Source organism: Eubalaena glacialis, chromosome 8 (genome assembly GCF_028564815.1).
Source record: "Eubalaena glacialis isolate mEubGla1 chromosome 8, mEubGla1.1.hap2.+ XY, whole genome shotgun sequence".
Classification (NCBI taxonomy): domain Eukaryota; kingdom Metazoa; phylum Chordata; class Mammalia; order Artiodactyla; family Balaenidae; genus Eubalaena; species Eubalaena glacialis.
Window position 1 is genome coordinate 81,201,810 of NC_083723.1, and position 19,816 is coordinate 81,221,625.

Genomic DNA, 19,816 nt, shown 5'->3' on the forward strand with positions numbered 1-19,816 from the left:
TAATTCTTATGAAGCATTTAAAATAAGCTAATGACACTACATTAAGATGATCTGTTTCCTACAAATGAACTTATTTACAAAAAGAAACAGACTCACAGACATAGAAAACAAACTTATGTTTACCAAAGGGGAAAGGTGGCGGGGGAGATTAATTAGGAATTTGGGAGCAACATATACACACTACTATATATAAAATAGATAAACAAGAAGGACCTACTGTATAGCACAGGGAACTCTACTCAATATTTTGTAATAACCTATATGGGAAAAGAATCTGCAAAAGATAGACATATAACTGATCACTTTGCTGTATACCTGACACTAACACAACACTGTAAATCAACTATACTTCAATAAAAATTTAAAAAATTAAAATTAAAAATGATGATCTATTTCCCCATACTGCCCATTTTGGTTCACAGGATCATGGGACCTTAAATCCTTTCTCTGCCTGGAAAGGGCTATTTCAGCTTCTACTATATAGATATAGCAGTCACCTGTGGTGATACCTGGACGGGTCCAGGAGTGCTCGTGCATGTCAATTCCTCTACCTGCCCGCATCCCAGATCCATGAAGCAAGCAGTAAATGTAGGTTTGGAGGCAGACTCTCCAGAAATGTTCCAGATACCCCTGATTACCACAAAAGTTACAAAGTATCTCACAGTTCAACCACTGAGCAAAGTGGTGGAATATCTGAATTGCGCAGTGGTCATTAGTTCAACCTGTTCAGATTATACCTACCAAAAATATCCCTAATTGCTTCTATTATCCAATTTCAGCAGGAAACTGGTCCAAAGTCAATATTATGAGAACAAAACTCTGGGATTCAGATTAGCTGTGAACAGCAACTTGCTCTGGGATAAGAGAGTTTGGGGTTTTTTGGGGGTTTTTTTCTGTGTTTGTTTTTTTTTTAAATAAAACATAATTCTAAGGCTATGTTACTATTCTCCAGTGGCCACTGTTTAACCTCATACTTCCTCTGAGCAGCAGGAGAACTGAAAACTGATCATTAAATGTTTGGAATATCCATCATTACCTCTCAACTCTCCATATTTTACATAATTTAAATATTTTTAAAATTAACTAGACTTTATTTATAGCATATAGAATTGTATTCGTTTGCAAAAACTGAATATTTTTATACTTGTTAGAAAACATCTTCATTTTAATAAAATATCAGTATTTAACTCTACATAAAAACACTGTCATTTCAGACCTTAAAATGAAGTTTATAAAGAAATTAAAAGTAGAATTATCCTATAATCCAGCAAGTCCACTTCTGGGTATATACCCAAAAGACCTGAAAGGAACAGATCTTTGTACACCCACGTTGATAGCAACATTGTTCACAACAGCCAAAAGGTAGAAACAACCCAAGTATCCATCAGTGGATGAATGGATAAACAAAATGTGGTATATACATAAAATGGAATATTATTCAGCCTTAAATGGAATGTTCTTCAGGAAATTCTGTCATGGGCTACAATATGAATGAACCTTAAGGACATTATGCTAAGTGAAATAAGCCCGTCACAAAAGGACAAATACTGTATGATTCCACTTCCATGAGGCATCTAAAGTAGTCACATTCATAGACGAAGAAGGCAGAATGCGGTTGCCAGGGGCCGAGGGGAAGAGGGTCCAGGGAGTTACTGTTTTGTGGGTACAGAGTTTCAGCTTTGAAAGATGCAGAAAGCTTTGGAGATGGGTGGTGGTGGCTGCACACAGTGGGAAGGTACTTAACGCCACTAAACTATACACTTAAAATGGCTGAAATGGTGAATTTTACGTATATTTTACCACATTTCTAAAAAATTGTTTTAAATGAAGTTTATAAGAATTCAGTGAGTAAGAATGACCAATGAAATAACTTAAGACTAGCTGGGCAGGTATCCTTATATTTTCTATCACCGTATTTGCTGTTTCTTCTATTTAACTCTCATGTAATGCTCCTCACACTTCAGACTTCACATATATTAATTTATTTGATTCTCATGATAACCCTAGGAGTAGGTGCTATTATATCCAAACAAGAAAACCAGCCTATTCTATTTAGTTCAGTTCACCAACATTTATATTCACTAAATAGATCTATCAAATGTTATTGAAGTTTACTTGAGCTTTGCTGAATTTCTCATGTTGATAAAGCTAAGATAATTAGAACTGGTTTTGTCTTTGGAAGAGACAGAGAACTCAGCCAGTAAACATGACATGAAAATCATGTAATGACAAAAATCGTTTTCTGATGATTTTACAAAAGTTTAGATCCTCTCAAATCCTTGGTGTAGTTAAGTGCTTTTTTTTAAAGCAACTGATTACAATATTCATTATCATGTGTGTATAATATGTATATAAAATATAAAAATGATATTATTCTTTTTAAACATCTTTATTGAAGTATAATTGCTTTACAATGGTGTGTTAGTTTCTGCTTTATAACAAAGTGAATCAGTTATACATATACATATGTTCCCATATCTCTTCCCTCTTGCATCTCCCTCCCTCCCACCCTCCCTATCCCACCCCTCTAGGTGGTCACAAAGCACCGAGCTGATCTCCCTGTGCTATGTGGCTGCTTCCCACTAGCTATCTATTGATATTATTATTCTTTACACCTATAAAAACAATCAGTATTAGAAGGCACTTTGAATAGATACCAAATCAACTTTGAACATCTTCAGCATTAAATTTTTATTTTCCAGAACGTAGACTGTGCCTTGTTATTGTTAGAGAAATTCCATCAGTGGATACCAACTGCTAATAAGGCTTTTAATGTGCACACTGAACTTAAAAGCACCTTTTCAGCTTTGCATCTTGATATGAGCTTTATAAATAATTAGTCTTGTCATCACATTACATGGCATTGTTCTAAATTGTAAACTCTCGGGTACTCCCACCGGTGTCCAGTTAGACAGTATTTCCACTCAACAGGTGTCAAAATAAGGCAAGTAGAAAGGAGAACGGCCTACTGAAACTGCCCAGCAAGGAGGACAGGAGTGGAAAGTATGGGCAGCTCTCCAGGAAGGCGAAAGAGGATGCCAATGGTCATGGGTCTCTCAGACCAAAGATTAGAGATTCCTACAGAGAGAGTAATCATGTCTTCCATAAAAGGAGTGTCACGAACTTAAGGGAAACAACCTAGCAAAAGTCCTTGGCGCCCTTTATGAGACACAATTTGCTCTGGGAATCCAAACCCAAAAGCCCTCATATGGACCCAAAGTTTCCAGTTCCAAAAGGGAAAAAAAAACATACAAACAACCTGGCTAATTACCAAAACTATCTCCATGAGATGTTCTATTCTTATGGTCCAGCCACAGAGAAGGCTTATTGAGAAAAATGGAATTATATAAGTTTCATGAGTAAAGATAGATTTCATACTCATCTTGTGGACAGCATCACCTCTAAGTGGGATGGATGTTTCAGAGAGATACAGCAAACTCTGGGTGTTTTCATTTTTATTTTTGGTAACATATAATTTGTGTTGAGCTTTGACAAAAGGGCCAGGCAAGCTTAATGTGGCTTCTTTGTTTACAGACTGTGGATTGAACGTACACAAACAGTGTTCCAAGCATGTTCCCAATGACTGCCAACCTGATCTCAAGAGGATCAAGAAGGTGTACTGTTGTGACCTGACAACACTCGTGAAGGCTCACAACATGCAGAGACCCATGGTGGTAGACATATGCATTCGGGAAATTGAAGCAAGAGGTTTGGAAAAAAAAACCCTGCTTATTATAGTGATTTTATTTTTACTGTTGTCAAGGAGACTTTCTTATAATTGTTAAATTGACTCTCCAGTACCGATCTTGGGGAAATGGTCTGCCCAGGCCCATGCACACGTGTGCGCGTGCACACACGCTAAATCCAACCAACGACATCAATTTCTGTGTCGTACATAAACCATGCATGTATGCATTTAACACACGCTTGCTAAGCATTTATCATGTGCTACACACTGGGGATATAAAAGTCACAGTTCACACCTTCAGGAAATTCGTAGCATAATATGCAGAATCGGGGGTTGGGGGCAAATAAATAAATGCTGTGAGTACATGTATTCAAAACACTATTAAAAAAGAACCACGGAGTCACAGAGGAAAACATTTTAATCTTATCTGAGGAGAGTTCAGAAAGGGTTTATGGCAGAGGTGAGGTTTGAATCGAGTCTTTGAAAGTGCTTCTATTAAATAAGTAAAGAAATTTTTGGTCAACACATATATTTTCTACCATATAGAAATTCACTCCTAGTATTGGTTCTGTTTATTTCAAAGAGGAGAGTTAAAAAATTGAAAAGATCTATTCATTGAAAATTGAGAAGGCAAGGAAGATAGAAACATTTCAAAGAAGAGATTCTTTATATTATGCTTGAGTCATCTTTCCTTTATTTGTGCTTTGGCCACTTTTCAGTATCAAAATGTTCAGTGATATGGTGGATAGAATCTGGTTAGGGAGAACTGGATTGTTGGATGTAATTTGGGTAATTGGAAAGGCTTTTACCATTGTTGCCATGTATTTACCCTGCTATAGTTGTCCATCATTGTGTCCAAATTGGCTTAATATAGTCTACAGGTATTTATGCATTCGCCAACCATCCCATTCTTTCCAAAACAAAACAAAAGAGGATATTATAACTTGTTATCCCAAACCTTTTAGAGATAGGAAATTATTCCCTCTTCCATACAGGATGAAAACGATAGCTATTCTGTTCCCTTAAGACTTGCTCATTTCATCTCAAATTGTAAGAAATGCCTCCTGCCTTTTGACTGCTGTGTCTGTCAGAGCTGAATGGGAGCTTTGGAATCTGGTGAAGCTGTTGATGCAGGGGCTGAGCTGAGTACGAGTTGAGGGGGGTGCCCTGACTCTGGATGAGTGGCTGGGAAGAGCAGCCCTGTGTCCTGCTGTTAAGAGGACTCCGCGACCCCAAAGGGTCAGATCATCAGCCTCTCCAGAGCCTGCAATCAGGACTTGTGCTTCTCTGAAGAAGCTGGGATCATCCCATAGTGATCCTCATCAGAGACTACTAATAATTCGGGCAAAGTTACTACCACATCTGGTGTCTAATGTGTCCACGGGGAGCACAGCACTAAGCATGTCTAGTACAAGAGCTACAATAGCACAAGTTAGGAATTTATACGGAAGTCACAGCAAAGGGACTGGAGCTACAGGCATTAGGGCCCTGTGCATGTGAGCAGAACCAGAGGATGGGCTGGAAGAAATTCACGTGATGCTGCCATTCCCAGCTTCATTGCCACCACTGCCAGCATCTTACCCTGTCTTCCACCCATAGCAAATTTCTTATTGTTCTCCAAATGCTTCCATCGCCACTTGTTTCTGCATGATATGGCAGAGTGAAAAGATCATGAACTTGAAGTTAGATTCCCAACCCCTTCTCATATTAGTTATAGTATGACCTTGGGCAAGTTACTTACTCCATTTGAATATCTATTTTCTCATCTTTATTTTTTTTTATTTTTATTTTTTTCCACACACACACACACACACACACACACACACTGTATTTTATTTTTACAAGAGATAAATAGACTGACACCAAGCATTGTACGTGGATGACCACAACAAAAGCAACAATGATTGCAATTACCAAACATGAAACACACTCATACTATGTCATAATATTGACATTCAGTCCCATAATCCTCCACTGTAACAGCTCCTTTACTTTGCAGTGAAAATTGATTTGTATATTCTTTGCCTCTGAGTCCTTGTGGGATTTTTTTTTTTTAATTCAAACAGAAAGTCACAAAAATTATACTCATCCTCATCAGTTCACTCAGTCCCATGTAATTAATTTTTTTTTCATCTTGATCTTTTGTTAGCACTTTTATCAGTTCATCAGTTTTTCATTAGAGTTCTGAAAATGCTTATTCATTCAGTTCAGCAGTACAGTCAGTTACCAGAAACCTGTACTTGTCAGAGTCTTTTCCATGAATTTCTTGAAGATGAAACCCTTTTATAGGAACATATTTGCAAAAGCATCAGAGTACACCCAGAACTGTCTGTAAATGACAAAAGACTTAAAAATGACCACGGTTAAAGATTTGATGAAAGTTCATAATAATGCAGTTGACAAGAAAATTAGTTATTTCTGAGATATACATTTTAAAGTAATAACTAGGATTATGACTTATAACATTATACCAGAACATATAAGATTTTTAGAAATTTCATGTAATGTCTGAAACATTTATATTAACATATTTCCATGCCAATAACCCAATGAAAGTTTAGTATTAGTTGTTTGTTTTTTTATACTGCAGGTTCTTATTAGTCATCAATTTTATACACATCAGTGTATACATGTCAATCCCAATCGCCCAATTCAGCACACCACCATCCCCACCCCACCGCAGTTTTCCCCCCTTGGTGTCCATATGTCTGTTCTCTACATCTGTGTCTCAACTTCTGCCCTGCAAACCGGCTCATCTGTACCATTTTTCTAGGTTCCACATACATGCGTTAATATACGATATTTGTTTTTCTCTTTCTGACTTACTTCACTCTGTATGACAGTCTCTAGATCCATCCACGTCTCAACAAATGACTCAATTTCGTTCCTTTTTATGGCTGAGTAATATTCCATTGTATATATGTACCACAACTTCTTTATCCATTCGTCTGCCGATGGGCATTTAGGTTGCTTCCATGACCTGGCTATTGTAAATAGTGCTGCAATGAACATTCGGGTGCATGTGTCTTTTTGAATTACGGTTTTCTCTGGGTATATGCCCAGTAGTGGGATTGCTGGGTCATATGGTAATTCTGTTTTTAGTTTTTTAAGGAATTTTTCTCATCTTTAAAGTAACAGAATCAGTTGTACCTCCGAAGGTAGTTATGAGGGTTAAAATGAGTTGATCCATATAAATGACCTAGTACAGGGCCCAACATAATAGGACTCAACTGTGTTATTTCTTTTGGTTTTTTCTTGGAATGACCAACTCCCCTAACTCCACCTCCAAATCTGTGTGTCTAACCGATGTACTTAACCCATAGGTTTCAGTGCTGTCACAGAGACCCCAAATAATAGTGTCTTCAAAAAGATAGAAATCTCTGTGTCCGGCAGCAGCCCAGGGCTCATGGAGCAGCTGCCCAGGGACAGGAACCCAGGCCCTGCAAGCTGTTGCTCTGTCTTCCTTGAGTGCTGCCCTCATCTGCATGGTCCCAGATGGTTATCACCGTCTCATCTGCATTCCAACCAAGAGCAAAAGGGCATACCCTTTCTCTTCAAGTCCATGACCCAGGCACTATACACATCACTTCTGCTCTCTTCACACTGGCCAGGAGTTAATGGCCTCTGCGATGGATGTTGTTCTAAAAACCAAGGGTTTCATCACAACAGAGGAAGTGGAGAACTAGTATTAGACGGGGAGCTGGCAGCCTCTGCTAACTCCGGCAAACGCCAGCCTGTCCTTCATGATGTCCTTTAAAGATAGCTCCTCAGTAAGACCTTCCCCATGGCCTGTTCTATCAAAAGGCAGGGCTAGTGTCCACTGCACTGTGCTCCCCTGTGCCACTGTGTCCTTGCCTCTGCTGCAGTGCAGGTTACAACTGGACTGGAGCATGCTGACATGCACCGCCAACTAGAACAGGATGACACCTGGCCTCATCTTGTGGGCCAATTCAGTTGATCAGTAGTGGCATCCTAGACAACTGTCCTGAGACGAATTCTGAAACTGAGTGGGTCTCAGTGGGAGAAAAAGCTGAGGTCAATTAAGAATGTCTCCTCTGGTCACAGGAGAGAGGAGGGGTAGTATTTATGCCATGCATTTGTTGTCTCTGATGCAGACCCCATGTCAACGCTTATATATGGCAGATAGTACATGTGAAAAACAGAAACGCATGTTAGCTATCAGGAGTTTGACAGAGTATACTGCAGCAGCAGTAGAAGCTATTTATTTGCTTATTTATTATTGCTGTAGCTATAGTTTGATAGCAGCTAGTTTTTGACATAAAAGGTCTGAAATCTTGTCCTCTATCCCTTCTGATACTTTGGAAATATCTTAACAAATCAATAAGATCTAGGAGCAGAACCCACATCTTTTTCTTAGCCTAAATATACAGTGATCAAGTTTCCAGAATCATTCAATAGAATTTTATTTTCCTGCATCCGTTTGTATGATCATTTATTTGAAGGTATACCAATTAAATCAATCATATGTAGTTAAACATTTAACATATTGTCATGTTTATGATTAAACATATAAGGCTATAAAATCTGGATAGTTCCAGTAAAATCAGGATAATATGTACCACACACATGCGTACTTGTATTGTGTACCTAGTACACTGCTACACGCAGTATGGCATATGGATTGAGATGATGCTGCAAGGAAAATAGTTTGCTGCAGTGAAATCACATCCAGCTGTCAGATGAACAAAGGAAGCAGGAGACCACGGTTGATGAGAATCTTGACCATGGGTTCACTTTGCAAAGCCAGGCAGGAGGAATACCAGATCGCTGAGGTCTCCACTGCCACACAAGCAAATGAAGACAGATTTGCACAGAAACCAAGATGGACAAGTTCAAGTTCTGACGTGACAGTATGTAATATGTAAGAGCACTGACTATATTTGCTCATTTCCTGATAGCACGCAGTGTAGATAGAAAATCAGATTCTTTTTTAGATGTTTTAGGAAGCTAAAGTTAAAATCTGTCTGTCCCTTTTTTTAACAGGATTAAAGTCAGAAGGGCTTTATAGAGTTTCCGGGTTTACTGAACACATCGAAGATGTCAAAATGGCCTTTGACAGAGGTAGGCTTGCACTTTCTTGAGCGCCAAATGATTTATCCTTAGCATCCTCTCTTTTGGAACCAGATTTTACTCATAATGGGAATGGGTTTTTAGAGCTACTGAGAGCTGTTCTTTAGGAAGCCAAGGAGTAATGGTTTACAAATATCATAGTTCTCTGCTTCTCTGGGGAAAGAGTTTTTTTAAAAGTCGTGCACAGTTGACCATATGGAGAAGTGAGTTTAAAATACTGCTTGAAAATGATCAGACAGCATTTGGTGCCATTAAGGTTCTTGACTTGGTTGCCCAACATTTATGGTCAGTTCACATGGCACCAGGGTACCTTCTGCATCCTCCATCTCAGATCCCTTTGATTTCTTCTCCCAAAGCTCCAAAGAAGAGAGCATAGGGATGGGGGTACCCCTGGCACTGAAGTAGGAGAAGTATAGGAGGTAACTCCTTTTGTTCTTTGTGACTGTGCCATACATCCTCTAGGCCATATTCTTTCATAGGTCAGATATCATGAGCCAACTTGGGAACTTATTAAAAATACAGATCACCAGGGCCCACCCTGGGGACTCATTCAGGAAGCTGAGTGAGCCCAAGAGTCTGTATATCTGTTGAATGATCCAAATAATTCTGGTACAGCCAATCAGAGATGGAACGTCTAGCCCACTAGCTAGGACCTCCACTCTGCAGAGTAGTAGACAAGGTCTCTGATGATCTAGCTGCCCTATCTGTCCAGGCTCATAGCCAGTTCCTCCTGTCTGTATACTTTGTATCCCAGCAATACTGAAATACACCCTACCTCTTTTCATGAACAAGCACCTGGGCTCACGTTGCTCTGTCCATCTAGAATGTGTTCACATCTCTGCCTGGCAAGCACTTACCTATTCATCAGGTGTCAGCTCAAGTCCTTCCTCTGTCATGACTCCTCCCCAACCACCCCAAGCTGACCTAAGAATTCCATTTCCTTTTCCTCTGCCCGCCCCCTTGTTTCCACATGTCTCCAGCATAGAAGTCTTATTTCCTTGTAATTGTTGAGTTGCAGGCCTGACTCCCAGTCTAACTAGAGTTATTTGAAGGGAGTACTGTTGGCCTTCTGTATCTGCAGGTTCCATATCCGTAGATTCAACCAATCATGGATCAAAAATATTTTTTTAAATTCCAGAAAGTTCCCAAAAGCAGAACTTGAATTTGCCACATGCTGGCAACTCTTTATGTAGCATTTACATTGTATTAGGTATTGTAAGTAATCTAGAGATGATTTAAAGTATACTGGAGGATATGCATAGGTTATATGCAAATACTAAGCCATTTTACATAAGAGACTTGAGCATCCTTGGATTATGGTGTCCACACAGTGGGAAGTTCCTGGAACCAATCCCCCTTGGATACTGAGGGACAACCGTATGTCTTTTCTTCTTTGATGCACTAGGGCTTAATAGTACCTGGCACATGGTAGACTCTCAATAAATATTTGTTAAATACATAAATAAGGGGATTAGATGGCGTATCTGCTACACTCTTATTGTTTTCTGTACATTAGGAGCTTTTTTAATCCTCAGAACCAAATTTGCTGAGGCATTTGTTCTTTCAATTCTCTGTATAAAGGAAAATGCTAATAGTCCCTATATGATTGAAACATTTTTCTATCCAAAAAGTTTTATAGACTGCAACAATTAAATTGGACTGATATTTACTAATGGTAAAACAAAAAGTCAAAAAATGTCTTCAGAATGATTGTAAAAATAGTAAGAAATATAACATTACCTATACATGAGGGAAGGTTAAAGTTTCCCAGATTAAAGTCCTAGGGACTAGGTGAGAAATAATCAAGTGAAAAGAAACTTCAGTAAGCCTGAAAGAGACATTAGAAACTGAAGATATCAACCATTATTTTCTGTATGTGATCTTCAAATCCAAGTCCAAAGAATACTAAATAAGAGATTCTTGATTTTTTTTACTTCAAATTAGATTGTTATTCTATTATGAACCTTTGTGTCTAGAATATAAATTACTGTGCTAGATTTCTATTTAGCAAATTACCAGGGGCTGGGACCCAAAGAACTATTTTAAGTCTACTTCACTACTTTTTTGGCTGCACTTACCCTCAGACCCAAAATCCCTCTCACCAAACTTCTTTTGTTGCTTCCTGCATCTCAGTGTTATTAGAAGCCAAAGTAGTCAGCTGAAACTTGTAAAGGAGCATTCATTGTTGGATCTTTTTTTTCTTTCTGGGCATGCTTTAACTTGGTGAAATAAGGTCCTAATTAGGAATTGGATCATTGATTGTTTTTCAGATGGTGAAAAGGCCGATATATCTGCCAACATCTATCCAGACATAAACATCATCACTGGAGCCCTTAAACTGTATTTCAGAGACTTACCCATTCCTGTCATCACCTATGATACCTATTCCAGATTTATAGAAGCAGCAAGTAAGTATGGAGAACTAATTTTTAAATGGCACCAAAGTTTTAAGTGCAATGCTTTTGACTTCAAGAAAATTAAAACTTAGACCTGATTAAATTATTGCATGAGGATTTGCTTTGCCAAGTGAGGGCACAATGGTACAGTTTAGAGAAAACCAGGCATAGTTCACTAGCTGAGTTGACCCAGTACTAAGCCAGCTCTACTCGGCTGAAGCTGGGTGCCAGGCAGTTCTGTCTCTCCCCATCGTTTCTTCTTTGCTGGGAACCAGCACAGTCAGGCTTACTCTGTTATATGTTGAAAGCAGAATGTTTCTGCAGCAAACAATCAGCTGTTCTTCAATGAGGACTGTATAGATTAACTACTTTCATCTATTAGGCAGAATCCCATTGCTAATCAATTAAAGTCATACCCCAAGTTTTGCACATTGATGCTGTTCAAAATTAGTAATAGGCCCAGAATATACTGTCAAGTACTATATTAGGAACTCTCACCAATATCTCCTTGTTTAATCTTCCCATCTACCTGATGAATCACATACTCTAATCCCATTGTACAGAGGAGGAAAGCTAGGCTTGGACAGCTGAGCTCACAGGTCCAGGAATGGAACGTCAGCATTGGACTTCCATCAGTCCATAGCTGCTCATTCAGGGTTTGGCACTTGGGTCACCGCTGTCAGGAGAGAGAACCATAGTGTGTATATGTGTGTTGGGGAGTGGGGGGAATTGCACTACACTTTGTCCAGGAGCATAGTGAGGAAGGGGAGAGTCAGGTGCTAGAATGAATGACGTAGAAGTCAAGCACACCTCAAGGAACTTTTTATTAAAAATAAATATAACCTTTAAAGGTATGTGTTGCTAAATATAATAACAAGATGCCTGATGGGGAGAGACGTGGGCAGGCTGGGATTAGTGCAAGGTGTACTTTCCAGATGAGCTGTGGCCCTAACTCCCTGGTGAGAGCATTCTTTCCTGGGTCCTGGTGGTCTTGGGGGAGAAGGTTCTGGCAGCAGGGTGCCCTCTACCCCAGGAGGAGTGACCAGGGGAGCTTTCTTTGAGTGGCTGCCAATACCTATCAGAGTCCTAAAAAGCAGAAGCATGCATGCTTCCTCCCATTGTTAATGTGCCTACTATCTACTTCCTAACCTGGACGGCACACTGGGGTTAACCATGCCAACATTCTGGTGAAAAGTGCCATCAGTGCAGACTGAGTTGGCTGGCTCACCTGTCAGTGCCCTTGCATTGTAGAGTGTATTCCGTCATGGAAGCCCGCCACGGAAAGAGTTGGTAGACAACTTCAAGAGAACGCTCCCAAGTGTGGTCCAATTTAAACTAAAGCTGGGGATAGTGAGTTTTCTAGCAAATCCAGTGTTCAGAAGATGGGCAAAACACAGTCGGTGCGTGTGCCACCAGCAAGCATCTACAGGGCTGCAGATTCCTGGAGGGCATGGACCGTGGGCAGCCTCCTGCCACACAGCCAGTGGACGTTCAATACGCACGTGGTTCCCAGCCTCAAACCCTTTTCTGCAATACAGCAAGACACGAACACATTGATTACTTTAAGTGAAATGTTAGTAGACTGCCCCTTTTTCTGCAACCTGAACAAACCAAACTTGTTACTTCCCTGAAAACTTTAATGTTTCAACACTGCCCGAATATTCATTACGTGTGATCTTCACAGAAATCTCCAGTGCGGATGAGAGGCTGGAAGCAGTCCACGAAGTGCTGATGCTGCTTCCCCCTGCCCACTATGAGACCCTCCGGTACCTGATGATCCACCTAAAGAAGTAAGCTGACTCCTCCTCGGCGCTGCCTCTGCAGCCCCTACCTGCCCCGGGCAGTTAACGCATCAGGAAAGGTTCACAGCCTCCCCAACCCGCTGAGCAGACAGACCGCCCTTCAGAGTGAATTAGGCTGCCTTCTCCAGGCCGGCCCCATTCATAACTGCCAGCCACTCACTCTGTGGCAGGGGCTGCTCCTGTGCACTTTAGATGTGTTATCTCTGTGAGGCGGGTACTGTTAGATGATATTGCTGAAACTTGGGGAGGTTCAATAAGTGATGCAAAGAGATGCAGTAAAGCCAGGACTGAACCCCAGTCCGAGCCGTGGGCCTTACTCGGTCTTCACCATTTGCCTGCACTGCCTCCGCCTCTGCACCTTCCTCCCATGCCGGCCTCGTGCTCTGTGTTCTGTTCGTCCTCCTGCTCACTAGAGTCCCAGATTCCTGAGGCTGCCTTCCTTCTGGACAAGCACATTCCCACTCTGATCTCTTGTTTTACTTGACGTGTTAATTATCTATCACTGAGGAACAAACTGCCCCCAAACTTAGTGGCTTAAAACCATAAACATTTATTATCGCGCAGTCTCTGTGATCAGGAATCCAGGTGGCTTCACTGGGTGCCTCTGGTTCAAGGTTTCTGATGAGGCTGCAGTCAAACTGACAGCTAGGCTACAACCTCCTCTGAAGGCTTGAGTCGGGGAGCCTCCACTTCCAAGGTCAGTCACATGGTGTTTGGCAGGATTCAGTTCTTCAGTGGCTATTAGACTGCAGGCCTCTCTTGCTGACTGTTCTCTGGAGGCCACCCTCAGTTCCCTGTGCTATGGGTCTCCCCATAGGCCGCTCACCCAAATGGCAGCTGGCCGCCCTTACAGCAAGCAAGCAAGAGCACCCAAGATGAAAGATAGTCTTTCCTAATCTCAGAAGTGATATCCCGTTGCTTTTGCTATACCCTATGTGTTAGAAGCAAGTCACTAGGTCCCATGCTCTAGGGGAAGGGGTTACAGAAGGGTATGAATTCCAGGAGGCGCGGATCACTGGGAGCCGTCTCAGAGGGTGCCTGCCACAGAGGGCTACACGCTGGGTTATCTGTGTGAGAGCACGTGAGACAGATGGCGATGGGTGCTCACAGGATACTAAGTCTCTGGTCCCAGACTCTTTTACCTAAATCATGGATCTCTTTCCTTCACTGTACTTGTATAGTGAAGTCAATGAGTTGGTCTTTGAGATGTTGGAAGGATCAGGGTGCTTCTGTGTGCCTTCCTCTGTGTTTCTGGAAGTTACATGGCAACAGCCCATTCTTAGATTTTAAAAAAAAATTGTCTATACTGACCAACTTACAGATCCATTCAGTAAGTGAAAGGAAGCAAGTGGAGAACAGTGTAGAAACAGTAAGGCATTGAGGTTTTAATTTTTCTACCTTTAAAACATATAAATACTCTTGCTCATATTCAACGTGATCAGGGATGTAACATGTAGCTTAGAAGAGTCCCATTTTGATTAATTTATTTTTAAAAATTTATTTATTTTATTTATTTTTGGCTGCATTGGGTCTTTGTTGCTGCGCGTGGGCTTTCTCTAGTTGCGGAGAACGGGGGCTACTCTTCATTGTGGTCCGCGGGCTTCTCATTGCGGTGGCTTCTCTTGTTGCGGAGCACAGGCTGTAGGCGTGCGGGCTTCATAGTTGTGGCACGTGGGCTCAGTAGTTGTGGCTTGCGGGCTCTAGAGCACAGGCTCAGTAGTTGTGGTTTATGGGCTTAGTTGCTCCGCGGCATGTGGGATCTTCCCGGACCAGGGATTGAACCCATGATCCCTGCATTGGCAGGCGGATTCTTAACCACTGCACCACCAGGGAAGTCCCTGATTAATTTATTGAATTTAAGAGTACAAGTAATTTTTGGATAAAAAATAGACTTGAATGTCAGTATGGCTTTTAAATAGCTCTAAGTTATTTCTTTCAGTGCCCAACTGTTACACTTTGGAAGGCAAAGTATCATTTTCAGGAGAAATGCTGACATGTGCCAGTTGAATCTTAAATGCCAATTATTTAGTATTTTTACTATGGTGGGTTTGCTAGCCATCTTGTTTGGTCAGGTGTGATGCCTGACTTAGCAGGGAAATATGAGCAGTTTGAAAGTGAAGAATGTCCTCTTTCTTACCTCCCTCTTAATTTCGCAAGGTGAAGGCAATGCAAGCTGAATTAACCTTCCTAAAATAATGCTAAATGGCTAGTCTTAATTACCTTCAAGAGAATAAACACAAAGGGATGGCTTTCTGTGCAAAACCTAAGCATATGTTAATCCTATTTTGCTCTTCTTTGGAGAATGTAATCCCTTTTAGATCTGTTAGGAACATCCTAAAACCTAAATTCCTTAAAGCAAACTATCAGAGAGATCATAATTTTATTCTATTTGGAAGGTATTAAGCCAACTTTGGAGTTTGAACTTCATCCTTTAAAGGCTTTGCAGTTCTTGAACCTGGATGTTGAAATGATGATTTTCTTTTTATTTTTTAAATAATTTTTATTGGAGTATAGTTGATTTACAATGTTGTGTCAGTTTCAGGTGTACAGCAAAGTGAATCAGTTATACATATACATATATCCACTCTTTTTTAGATTCTTTTCCCATACAGGTCATTACACAGTATTGAGGAGAGTTCCCTGTGCTATACAGTAGGTCCTTATTAGTTATTTTATATACAGTAGTGTGTATATGTCAATCCCAATCTCCCAATTTATCCCTCCCCCCCACTTTCCCCTGGTAACCATAAGTTTGTTTTCTACATCTGTGACTCTATTTCTGTTTTGTAAATAAGTTCATTTGTACCATTTTTTTTTTAGATTCCACATATAAGTGATATCATACGATATTTGTCTTTGACTTACTTCACTCATTATGACAGTCTCTAAGTCCATCCATGTTGCTGCAAATGGCATTATTTCATTCCTTTTTATGGCTGAGTAATATTCCATTGTATATATGTACCACATCTTCTTTCTCCACTCCTCTGTCAATAAACATTCAGGTTGCTTCCAGGTCTTGGCTATTATAAATAGTGCTGCAATGAACATTGGGGTGCATTTATCTTTTCGAATTATGGTTTTCTCCGGATATATGCCCAGGAGTGGGATTGATGGATCGTATGGTAGTTCTATATTTAGTTTTTAAGGAACTTCCGTACTGTTCTCCACAGTGGCTGTACCAATTTATAGTCCCACCAACAGTGTAGGAGGGTTCCCTTTTCTCCACACCCTCTCCAGCATTTATTGTTTGTAGATGTTTTAATGATGGCCATTCTGACCAGTGTGAGGTGATACCTCACTGCAGTTTTGATTTGCATTTCCCTAATGATTGATTAGTGATGAAATGACGATTTTCAATTCCAACAATAATCACTGCTCCAGACCTCATCCTGTGGGAACTAGAAATAATGTCCAACTGCTTTTCCGTTTGGCCACATTCCAGCCATTTCCCAGTCCCATGATGATGGCTTGACCTTTCTCCTCAGGCACTAGCCCTGCCAGCAGACAGGGAATCTGCCCTCAGCTTCCTGGTTTGCCAGCATACAGACCAGTAGACAGACAGCGACAAGAGGGAAAAAAAGACATCCATACAAGCCTAGACTAAATCTGTATGCACTATGGGCCACCTAATAATCTACTGCCCCTTTAAACCAATATTCCCTCAATGAGAGTTGCACGTTTATTTAGTAAGAAGGACTGATTTTGTAATTTTGAAAAGTGTGTCTATACCAGATTGACTTAGTAGTTCACTTCTACTGGCTGAAGGCAATGTCAATAATCTAAAACTTTTTTTTAGTCAGAAAATTACCTTTTAAAAAATACTTCTAATTCCAATTCTCAATTTTCTTTTGCAAATTCCCAAACCAGAGAAGTTCATAATCAGTATACAAATCCACCCTCGAGTCTGCATAATGCCTCTGTGTATATGTGTGTCTTGCAGGGTGACTCTGAATGAAAAGGACAATTTCATGAATGCTGAAAATCTGGGGATCGTATTTGGGCCCACGCTGATGAGGCCCCCTGAGGACAGTACCCTCACCACCCTCCATGACATGCGGTACCAAAAGCTGATTGTGCAGATTTTAATAGAAAACGAAGATGTTTTGTTTTAATCCACCAGGGAAGTGAGCTGAATGGCCCCAGCCCCATCTAAGTTGATAAGGCTAAAGAAATAAAAACATCTTTTACACTTGATTTGTTTTCCAAACAAGTGGCGGAATTTCCTGGACCACAGAGGATCGCCATGTCGGCTATTGTGTCTCATAGACACTGGCCCCCTCCACAGGAGAACAGCAAGGATGAAGGTGAGAAAAAGCCCTCGCCTGGGTCTTTGCTGTGCCTCGTATGTCTGTTTTGCTGGAAGAGTGATTAATAAATCTTTCTTTAACTTATTAAAAAACAACGTAGACCTTTAAACTTCAGTCTTATCAGTAATAAAAGGGAACTTAATTCAGAGGTACTTGATACAGTTATACATTTTCCACTTACAAAAAGAAGACAATTCTATGTTAAATGTTAAATGAAACTTATATTGTAAAATGTATTTTTATTTTAGCTGCAAGAATGTTACTTTATTTTAGCAAATAGAACTCAATGCAGTGCATTGATTATTACCCTGTGTACCTTGTCCTGCCTTCTTGCTGTGATCCCTGAAAAGTTTACCATGAATGCAGTATTATCTTGACATACCTCTGTCCTTATCAGTGCTTTGCAATGAAATTTCACCTCCCACCTCTGTCCCTGCTTTTGATAGTTTTTGCTGTTAAGCACTGGCATTTTGCTGTCGTGCGGTGTATGTTTATAGCAATTGTAGGATTGTCTGAAACATCCACAAATTTTCTTTCCATAAAAATTTTGTGAAATCCCAAAGTATGTTCTGGAATTGGTCATAGTCTTTCCATATCATGTGTGTACATCACAGAACATGCAGAACATGGTCATTTTACATAAAATGATTTGGAAACACTGGTTATATCTGGGCCATGTAAAAAGTTAGCACTTCTTTCTTTTCAGGCAAGCATTCTGAATTCATCTGTTAATGTCAAGTTGCATTTTCGCCACATTTCTGTATTTATGAAAAGTGAATCTGCAGAGTCATTGTTGATTTTTTTCATTTTTGTTTTATAAACAAGCCTGTTTTTAAAAGAATGAATGTTTGGTTTTTACAAATGTGTGTTCCTCCTTGATCAAAGTAACTCTGATGGATAATAATTTCATATGATTTGATTACTATAGTTCTATCTTATTGGTTATATTTATCTTAGCATGAGCTTTCCACACCAAGATTTCTATATTTTGTAACATAGGTAAAATATTCAAAACGTCAAAAACTGTCAATCAATTTTTTTTCTTAACCCCAACTACAACGTCTTTTCCTCTGATTATCTGAGATGATTCATGTCATTACTCACTAGTCTTGTTTCGGAGTGACCAGAAGAGAATTACTGTGTGATAAGTGAGCTGAAAGGGGAGAGGGCAGTGCAGTTGTCATCCTAGAAAGTCCCGAGGGCTATGTGGATGGACTCCGCTGGCACACGGGGGTCAGAATGGTTCTACTTGGTCCCTGCTAGTATCGTTCCTCCCAACTGTACAGATTCGTTTGTTGTAGCTTATGTACTTCTTGATACTGTCAAAAAATTATCTGGAAATGGTTTTATTTTGTGAAGTGATCAATACTTTGTAATTTATGATAGTGTAAATGGAAGGAAAAGCATTAAATGTATTAAATTCTTCTGTCTATCATTTTGGAAGACGTGAAGGAAATTGATGTTGGGGGAAAGGGGGGCAGAATATTCAAAACACTGCTCCCAGATGGATTGTGGGCAATAAAGTGTCTACCATCACCAAGACATGATAAGAAAACAAACACCCCACGGAGTCCACACCTCCTGACCCCTCTCCCTCCTCCAGCTTCCTCCTGAGGAGCCTGCCTGCAATTAAGATTCCAATACTCCAGCTTCCCTTTCTATAAAGACCCATTGTGTTTGTTTATGTCCTTCATTGAGAGATGTGGTGCTTAGAGCAGATCACCCTAGGCAACTTGCAGGAGGGCAGAAAAAGAGTTTTGGAGTCAGAAAGACTTGACTTTGAATAGCAGATCTGCCTCTTATCAGCTGCATATGACCTTGGGAACGAGTTCGCTTATCTGAAAAACTGGGTTTGGATATATTCTGATTGGGACACCTTAGATGAAATGATGATCTAAAGTAATTAGTCATAGTTACTTCTTATTATCATCATTATTTTAAGAATGATGACTTAGGAGGGGAAAGGATATAACATGAGGTGGAAAGGAAGACACATGAGAGAAAAGGATTTGTCCCGGGATAAATCCAACTCCGAGTAATAATAAGGGGTTTTATTATAACGGGCTCTATAATGTGTAATGAGGTTCACTTGACTCCTTTTCTCAAATGTGATTACAACACCTGATCCCCTCTACCTGCCTTTAGTCTGAAGCCTGCTCACCCATGCCTATCTTCCCCACCATCTGGCAGCCTGACGTGGCTCCTCTTACCTGGCTTGAAATTCCTGCCATTGAAATAACTCTAGTAGTTAGACCTGAAAGGAGGCAGTGTTGTTTCCAGAACCCACTGTTAAATTGCCCACAGGTGGGTTGTGGGAGACGGGACAGGGCAGTGTGGGTGGGGGAAGACCTTTTTCTCTCTCCCGTTAACATAAATGGGCACCTGGTCTCCAAGCTCGGAAGGGGCCTGGTGCAGAATTTCAAGGACAGCAGCCTGGAAGGGACGAGGGAAGGGAGATACGGGGAGTTGAGGAAAGTCACATACCACTACAGGTGTGTTGCCTGGGCCATCCTGCCTCCAACTGAAAAC

General features: G+C 40.5%; 1 protein-coding gene and 1 long non-coding RNA gene across 5 annotated transcripts in view; one reads left to right on the forward strand and one right to left on the reverse strand.

Moving 5' to 3' along the window:
- The window catches only part of CHN2 (chimerin 2), a 323,464-nt gene extending 305,976 nt beyond the window's left edge, over positions 1-17,488 (forward strand). For all 4 annotated transcript variants that reach the window (XM_061198631.1, XM_061198629.1, XM_061198628.1 and 1 more), the window contains 5 exons: positions 3,535-3,708; positions 8,693-8,770; positions 11,050-11,187; positions 12,860-12,965; positions 16,921-17,488. In XM_061198631.1, the coding sequence (XP_061054614.1) occupies positions 3,535-3,708; positions 8,693-8,770; positions 11,050-11,187; positions 12,860-12,965; positions 16,921-17,092 (668 nt within the window). In that variant the 3' untranslated portion in view covers positions 17,093-17,488. The remainder of the gene's footprint in view (positions 1-3,534; positions 3,709-8,692; positions 8,771-11,049; positions 11,188-12,859; positions 12,966-16,920) is intronic.
- LOC133096844 (uncharacterized) overlaps positions 12,554-19,816 on the reverse strand; it is a 140,445-nt gene continuing 133,182 nt past the window's right edge. Inside the window, exon 3 of the long non-coding RNA XR_009701861.1 lies at positions 12,554-12,702. This is a non-coding gene — a long non-coding RNA (uncharacterized LOC133096844). The remainder of the gene's footprint in view (positions 12,703-19,816) is intronic.